Source organism: Kryptolebias marmoratus, linkage group LG20 (genome assembly GCF_001649575.2).
Source record: "Kryptolebias marmoratus isolate JLee-2015 linkage group LG20, ASM164957v2, whole genome shotgun sequence".
NCBI lineage: Eukaryota > Metazoa > Chordata > Actinopteri > Cyprinodontiformes > Rivulidae > Kryptolebias > Kryptolebias marmoratus.
In genome coordinates, this window is record NC_051449.1 from 22772078 (window position 1) to 22780722 (window position 8645).

The 8645-nt window shown below is 39.5% G+C and overlaps 1 protein-coding gene across 1 annotated transcript in view; it reads right to left on the bottom strand.

Moving 5' to 3' along the window:
- Nucleotides 1–3679: 3679 nt before the first annotated feature.
- Nucleotides 3680–8645, bottom strand: part of nsun4 (NOP2/Sun RNA methyltransferase 4) — an 8491-nt gene continuing 3525 nt past the window's right edge. The window contains exons 3-8 of the mRNA XM_017430734.3: nt 8044–8203; nt 7811–7965; nt 7568–7728; nt 7010–7134; nt 6217–6349; nt 3680–3968 (exon numbers count right to left, since the gene is read on the bottom strand). Coding sequence (XP_017286223.1) covers nt 3825–3968; nt 6217–6349; nt 7010–7134; nt 7568–7728; nt 7811–7965; nt 8044–8203 — 878 coding nt within the window. The 3' untranslated portion in view covers nt 3680–3824. The remainder of the gene's footprint in view (nt 3969–6216; nt 6350–7009; nt 7135–7567; nt 7729–7810; nt 7966–8043; nt 8204–8645) is intronic.

Here is an 8645-nt window from a genome sequence, read left to right on the forward strand (position 1 = left end):
GTGGACATCGGGGACAGTTCCTCTGGATTGGCAGACCGGGGTGGTGGTCCCCTTATTCAAAAAGGGGGACCGGAGGGTGTGTTCCAACTACAGAGGGATCACACTCTTAAGCCTCCCTGGTAAGGTCTATTCGGGGGTTCACTGTTACCCTAACCCAGGTAACAGTGAACAGGGATGGGTGTGATGGGTGATAGTGTGAGCTATGATGATAACGATTATGATTGTAGCCACCTCCAGTTGGATAAAAAGCCACATCACTACACATATTTCACTTACTCTGTTGACTGAGAAGCAAAGATGGCAAAGGTTTACAGTGCACAGCAGGCTTTGGACATGATCCTCAACCATGTCAACCCTTGTGACTCCGATGGAGACCAACTTGTTGCCGTGTAGAGTGTCCTTAGAGTGACTTCTTGCAAATGTAATTGCCTCATTTACATAACAATGGAGGCAAGATGGGCTATTCACACCTGCCATATGGTAGTTCCTTGGGATTTAAAGGTATAACTGTCAAATGGCAGAGGTCTGGTAGTTCTAGTGTTAATATGATGATGTAATTACAAAATTGTAAGCAAGGAGATATACAATTAAATCAAATTCAGGGAAAACCATTATATAGAACACACAACCATGCATGTGTATTAAATATTTTATTGGTAACAAGTTTCTTCTACAGGTCTCTTTTCATTATAGGGAAGTACTGCAATATTTAAAACCCCAATTTAGAAAACTATGTAACTCAGAGAGCTAGATCACCCAACATATTTTGTCTTTACAGATATACTCTTTTAAAAATAAAGAACAGGGGCACAATGGAACCTTTTAGTGTACTGTAATAAAGGTCCCTATAATCGAGAAAAGCTGCCTGGTTTGCTATACTTGCAGTGGAGCTGAAGCCGGTCCATTCAGAACAGCATCAAACTTTAACGTGGAAGGGAAAAAGAAAAATACAATGTTGACACATTACCTTAGTGTAACATGTTCCCATGAGAAAAGCCTCCTGAAACTGAACCAGCCACCAGACCTTATAGTTATACCTCTTCTATTTGTGTTTCTGTGTCTTTTGTAAGTACCTATATACATTTTCTTCAACCCCTCCTCTTCTTTTTTCTTTGTCAGTCTATCATCTCTTTTTACCTCATTGCCTCAACCTTCCTGTGTTGACTGGAGCTCAGTGTCTCATGTGATTTATTTCTGTCTCTTGCCTTGCTTTTCTTCCCAAAACTGAATCTTTTAACATTATTATCCAATCTCTTCTTTTCCATCTTAGTCATTTAACTGTTTAAAAAAACTTACAACTTTTAAGCATGGTTAAATAAAGAATCCAAACTGTATTTGTTCTTTTTGTTCTCTTCTGTTCACAGCAGCAGTTTTCTGTTAGTTTCTGTTTTTAATTCCCTCTCTGCTTAAACGGCTCCTCCATGCTGAAGCAGAAACGATACAAAGTTGTCCCGTTGGCTGACAAGTAGTTGGCCTACTTCTATCTTAAAATTTCACTCACTGCTTTATTGACCAAAAACTGTTCTGGAATCTGGAACAATGCCGACATATGTTGAGCTCCACAGTTCGCCACTTCATCTCACTGTGGGAGGGGCAACTGCATCATCGCGCGTCACACGGGCAAAAGGTCAAAGGTAACAAGGTGACTAGAGGGCTTGTCATGTTGTTTCTCTTACTACGAATTAACATAAATAACATTTTTAGTACATGTTAATAGGTGACAGATAAGGGCTAAGGGGAAGAATGAATAAATAAATACATATTAATAATTTGACCAAAAAGGCAAAAGGCGGAGGTGCTCCAATCTCCCCCGCCCCCCTACACGTGAGTGCTCTACACCTTGGGAAAGTCGAGTAAACGCCCGGGATGTTTCGCAATCGTTGCATGAGGACGTCCGCCACCAAGAAACAAATGGGAACTATACCCAAACGTCCCGCGGAAAGGGGACCGTGTTTTCGCGACCGCAAGTCCAATCGCCGCCGACCCGGACAGGACTTCCTCTGTCAGACCCCTCTTCAACCTCTGAAAGAGGCGCCTCTGACCGCCCCTCAGAAAGCAAATATCTTTTAGTAGGGTCGTATTACAGCAGGACCTGGATGAGGCAAAAGAGGAGGTTGAAATAGGTGATGTACTAAAACTTTACAAAAAAGGCACTTTTTATTTTACCCTCTTTGGGTCAGAATTAGGGTCCAGAAACTTGGGCTGAGGACCAACGACTACATTACCCAGAATGCCCTCGTCCATATCCAAAACCACAATTAAATACAATTAGTCCAGCACCCACTCGACAGCAAATGTGTGCCAAATGTCCCTCGGTATCCCTATTGTCCCACTGGAAACTTCATTACCCTGTAGGTCTACCCCCCTATGCTTAAACCAACCAATCACATTGGTTCAGTACCCCTATTATCCCACACTTCCCTAGAAACTCAAACACACTGCCCCCCCACACCCACCTCCAAACCCTCTCCCCTGTAACTATGCCAATGTTCAACCTTGTTAAAGGCCTTAAAGGCCCATAACTTGGCTCATGAGACACGTAGGAAGACAGGAGTGCCAATGTCGGAAGCTGGGAGGCGGCCGGAACAAACTGGGTTGTTTCCGTAGTCCTAAGCGCACGTTCGGGTGCCTAACAGTGACCCCCAAACTCACTGGTCAGATAATGTGGAACGTTTGGGAATACTTTACCCAAAAAAGAAAGTAGAAATGTCCCGGCATAAACAAGGCCGTGTTTTTGCGACCGCGAGTCCGATCGCAGTCAAAATTGAACAGGACGCCTCCTCTCGAACACCTCTTCCACCCGTCCATGAGCCACCGCCGTCAGCTAACCTCATGTTAGGGGTGCTTTGGAGTCGTTTGGCAACGCCTACTTTTGATTCTATTAAAATACTAAAATTTCACTTGGACAATTTTGGGCAAAATTTGTTGAGTTTTTACACGTTTCAGCCTCCAAATTAACAGTTATTTTTGGAGGAGAATCATAATAATAAACATTTGAATTACAATAGCCCTTCACAACACTTAGCTGTTCTGACCTAATTTTAATAAAAATAAAAAAGTAAATACTGGTAAAAAAAAATAAATAAATAAATTAATTAATTAAATTAAAAAGGCTCTATTAATCTTCAGACAGTAAGAAATCTAGTTAAAAAGGTTTTAAAAGGTTTAAATTGATCATTAAATTGCAATACTCTTTCTGACCAGTAGCAGGCGCTGGAGAGTGAGCACTCAGTGACGCACACTTCAAGAACAGTAAGCCTAATGGGGACTGCAGTACCCCTGTGTGACCACTGGGATCGCATGCTGACACACTCACACAAACTTTGTCTTGAAATGAGGTTCATGGGGACATTCTAAAAAAATGCACAGGGCATGTCTACACACCATTTTCTACTCCGAAATGGGGTTGTGCCGGTGGGGACCTAAACTTGGGTCCCCACGGGTCAACAGGTCCCCACGTGTATGCACTGAGTCAGGCCAAAGTCCTCACGATGGAGGAAACACACACACACACACACACACACACACACACACACACACACACACACACACACACACACAACGTGAGACTTTGTGATATCAAATGAGACTGCACAGAACATTATTTTCAAGGTTTGACCAAATCAGCGACAAATCCATCTTTTCTCAACATAAAATGATCTCAGATCTCTGGGCGATATGTATTCCTTCACACAATGCTTGGTCTTTAATTACTGATGATAAAATGAATCCACAGTCAGATTCCTAACTGTGGGATTTGTTTGTCAGTGCAGGAGAAGTATCTGAGATTCCAAAAGTGTCCTTTTTGTCCAACGAAGCACATTTTATGTAAGTCTCCTCAGCTTGCACAGGTAAATGGGTCCAAAGTTGGCAGCTAAGTGGGGGATGACCATCTCCCCCAGGTGGAGCTCAGGAGCAAAGTGAAAGGTGTTCTTAAACATCTGCACAAGGGGGCGCAGACTCACAACCTAAATGGAGAAATAACAGGAACAAGAACAAAAAGGCTAAATTAATACTTTGTCAAAGCTGAATTTGTGCCCAATTAAAAAAAAGAAATCTTAAAGGGATATTTTGGCTATTCTGAAGTTTAATTTTATTATTCTATCAGTTATAGACAGCCTTTTGAACGGCCTCAGTTTGGAGACCAGAGTTTCATTCTGATCAGACTAATGAGCTAACGGCTAGTCCGAACGCAACCAAGACCAAAGTGGACTGCTGTCATCTTAAAACTTTAACCTTCAACATGCAAACTTTATTTCATAAATCTTTACACTAGAGCTGCTTAGTTGTGGAAAAAAACTACTTTAGTCAATATTATAATCACAATTATTTAAAACAACCACGCACCGAGTTTGGAAACAATACTTTTACCAAACTTAAATAACCGAATCGCTGTGAGTGGGAAATTTTATTCCAGTTGAAACACCTGAGGTGTGTTTATTGAAACGTAGGCTGCTGGATAAAATAATGAACATAAATAAATAAAATCAACAGTATAGTGCATTTCTATTAATTTTTGGGACCTATGAAATCTGCTTCTTATTTTTCTGAATTATATATTTTATAATGTGCCTTGATTTTTTCATATAGAAAGTGTTTTTCTTATATGGTTTAATAAAAATTCAAAAATTGAAATTGGAAACTGTGCCGAATATTGACAAATTTTAACAAAAATACAGTAAAAAGTGTTTCAGTTCAAAAGAACATTCAATGATTTAATAAAAATGCCTAAAAATCTGTCTGCATGTAAATAATAAACTTCCAGTTTATGTGAAATAAAGTTCTTCACATGTCTGACATGAGAGTAAAGAAACTTTCCTTTCATTTGTAACATAAAACTGCTCTTCGTATGAACTCAAAAATCACTTTATTTCATAGAAGATGGCACTAAAAGTTACGAGTCATGTTTTGTTGACAGACTTTAACTGAACTATAAACATTTCACCTAAATGGACGAAGCTTCAATTTTTTATAGCAGAATATCTGATTCCTCACATTAAGCCTCTCCTGACATGTTTACAGGTGGAAGAGTTTGCTGAAGTGATGACTAAACACAGTCCTCCTCCTCTGTTTGAGCTGATGGTTCATGCCGTCAAACCGGAAAACTGCTTTCCTAAATCCCACGTTTGAGACAATGATTGTTCTGTTTTAAACTTTTAAACACAGAAAGCCCTTTCACAGAGTCAGACTTTTTTAAGATACCTCTGACCGTTCATAAATCAGAACTCGAGCCAGACGTGAGCTGAACCCAAAGAGGCATGGAGCAGAACTCAGCCGCAGCAACTTGGAGCGCCACACATTAAATGTGTGACCGCCGTCTCCCTCGTATCATTTTCAAAACATGAAAAATTATGTCAACCTAGCGATTCTCTTCTTGGTTAACCAATTTTTTTTTTTACTACATGCACACTTGCTATATATAATCATCGACCTTCAAAACCTACCAACAAGCTAATGCTGACTTGTCAGACTGGAGCCACTTCCAAAGCATTTTCCATATTAAAAAACTTCAATCTTCAGAATTTTATAGAAATTCAAGCAAATGTTATTATCCAAACCTTTACACTACTGTCTATTTTGGGATACACAAATATTTTGGAAGAACTAAAAATGTGTCCCCAGGCTGCAGTAGAAGTGCTACAGCTAGCTGCTGTCACTGTTAGTACTTCCATGCTTAGATCTGTTTGGTTTAGCTTATTTAGACAATTAGTTATCATTGTATCTTGCACCTGTCATTATCATGTTCTGTAACTTTGTCTGTAATTTTGTTCTTGTGCTGTAAAGCACTTTGAGTCGCCTTGTGCTGAAAAGTGCTATATAAATAAATGTACCTACCTACCAAATAACCACTGAATTCAATGTAAAAAATGTATCATGCAAAACTGACAACAATGTAAAGGTTTATGAAATAACTTTTTCATGAAATGCTACAAAAGTTTAGCGATTGTAGCCACTTTAAGAAGGCAGAAATACACTTTGGTCTTAGCCGTGTTCAGATTAGCCGTTAGCTCATCAATCCTGCCAGAACTAAACTTCACTTCTCAAACTGAGGTCATTCAAAACGCTTTCTACAACAGGTGAGATATTAAGTGTTTGTAATTTTTACCCATTTCAAAATGGCTGAAATATCTCTTCAAGAAGTTTAATAACAATAATTTATTCACATGAAGTGAATTGCGGTTTCTTTTTTATATCGGTGCCTCTGGTTCCACTAACCTGAAGGTGGATGTTGTGCTGCTCTTGAGCTAGATGTATGGCTTGTTCCACCACACTCTGGTTCTGGTTCAGAGAGAGCGTGCATGTGGAATAAACAATCTCCCCCCCAGGACAAGCGGCGATGATTCCTGCTCTACAAGAGTGGGAGATGGATGCTGGTTACATTACAGTTGCACCTAAATAACTGGTTCACTAATAGCGTTGGTGCTAAAATGCAGTTTTATCTGTCAAACAATGTCATCTTTACGAATTTTCATAGAGTCAGCTTTAAAAAATGGCAACAAATTATGTGTCTGTGAAAGTCTGCAAGACACAAAGCCAAAATGTTAAATTGGTTTGGATAAGTTGTCTGTAATGTGTCAACAGAACCCTGGGTCATCCCTTGAGTTTAGGAGCCATTTATGCCTGAATCATTCATAGGTCAGAGTTAAGTCACTTAACAAAATGCAACAAAAATATACCTGAAAATAGTTGGGTATTAGGACTTGTCTGTAAAAAAGCAAGCAAGCAGCCATACCTTCAGAAATTCTGGAGGACTATTTACCAAGTGTACTTGGAAAAAAAAAAAGATTTGGCTTCTAGGGAAAAAAAGGAACAGAGGGTGGCTCAACTTCTGGACATTACTGCTTCAAACATTTTAGTTTATTACATATTGAAACTAGTTACGATGTGTCATTTACCTCATGACTTTATACGGGAAATTCTATCGACAGTTTTCAAAATATATACAGTATAAAAATGCATTTGTTGGTGTGTCCAATCCTCTGACTGATTCTGTTTCCACCAAACTTACAGGAGCAACTCCAACTGCAGCTGAGGTAAACTTCGCCTCTCACCGGTCCTGCTCTTATTGAAGATGTTGTTGTCGTCTTCCATGAGTGAATGTCTGTCTGTGGTGCAGGGAACGTCAACAAGGACCTGGACTCAGGTAAACAGGGCAAACAAGGATTAGTAATGCCTGAAACAAGAGAGAAATTCTTTTCTAGGAAAATGCAGTGTGAACACTGAGAGGTAAAAGTAACAAAACCATCCATAAAATTTTAATTAGTAAAATTGTAGACTGAAAATATAGCATAGCAAGACAATAATGGTGCAATTATGCTGAAGTAGTTATCAGAGAAAAAGGTTTTCAAAAGAAATGGAAGAGATGTCAATGTATTTCTATGGGGATTTTTGTTGTAAAACTTTTTGTTGTAAAAAGTAAATAATTCAAAAAATATAAAAAGGTATAAATACTAATACTCTTAAAATACCATTTCACATTGAGCCAAATGTTTCTATATATGATTGGTTAATGTAGGCCAAAATATGTGGAGGTTGTTTGGTTGGAAGACGGTTTAAAGTAGCTTACTCTGTCAAAGGCATTCTTTTCAATTTCTCCCCACATGGTGCCATCAAAGGAAGTGATGCGAAGTGTGTCTTCCGTCAAAAACTGCTTAGGGATGTAGCTCTGGAGGACCTGTTTCAGCCGCTTTGTTCGAGACACTGAGGAGTCATTTGCGCATAAAAACCCTGAAACAAACACAGCACGGAGGACGACTTGCAGAAAACCGTCAGAAAAAACTTGGAGAACGAGCAAATGACAGCAGCTTACTGATCAGCTGGGTCTGAAGTAAAGCCAGGCTCTTGCCACCTGGAGCAGCACAGAGGTCAAGCACTGTGTCACCATCTTTAACGTCTAGCGCGAGACAAGGCAGCACAGACGCTGCGTCCATCAGGTAATAACCGAACAGGCCGAACTGGTCAGGTCTTAATATGGAAAGAGAGAGCATAGGTTAGATTAGACCTATATTACAACACTTTCAGATTTTGTGAACTTTTCCTCACCTGGCAGGCTTGAACCGTCTGATATCTCCTCTTTGAAACACAAAGCACTGTAAATTTGGGCTATGCTGTAGAGGAGATTCTTGCAGACCATCAGCCTCAGCTTTGGCCATAGAAACATCGCTGGATTCATTTTTAGCCCCACCCTCAAATGATGTCTGGACTGTAAAAAAGATGAAGAAAGTGCAAAAAATCATTGGCATAAACATAAAAAAAATCTAAAAACCTGGTATTCCTTGAAGGAATGCATATCAGCCACCACCTTTGATGCAGGAGTTTTACCCTAAGATCAACTTAAGATGAGATAGGACAGACTTTGTAAATCACAGTATGCACAATCTCATGCAGTATTGTAGGATCTCACATAAACTTTTATTCCTTGAAGTGTAATGAATGATGCTCAGTGACTACCACACCAACTTGTAGCTCAAAATACACTCCTGATCAAAATCTTAAGACCAGTCAAAAAATTGCAAGAATTTGCATTTTGCACTATTGGATCTTAAGAAGGTTCTAAGTAGAGCTTCACAATGTTAAAGGAAAAAATCCACATTAGACACAAGAACTTTTGAGCGGGGAATTTTCTGCAAACTGCATTTACACTC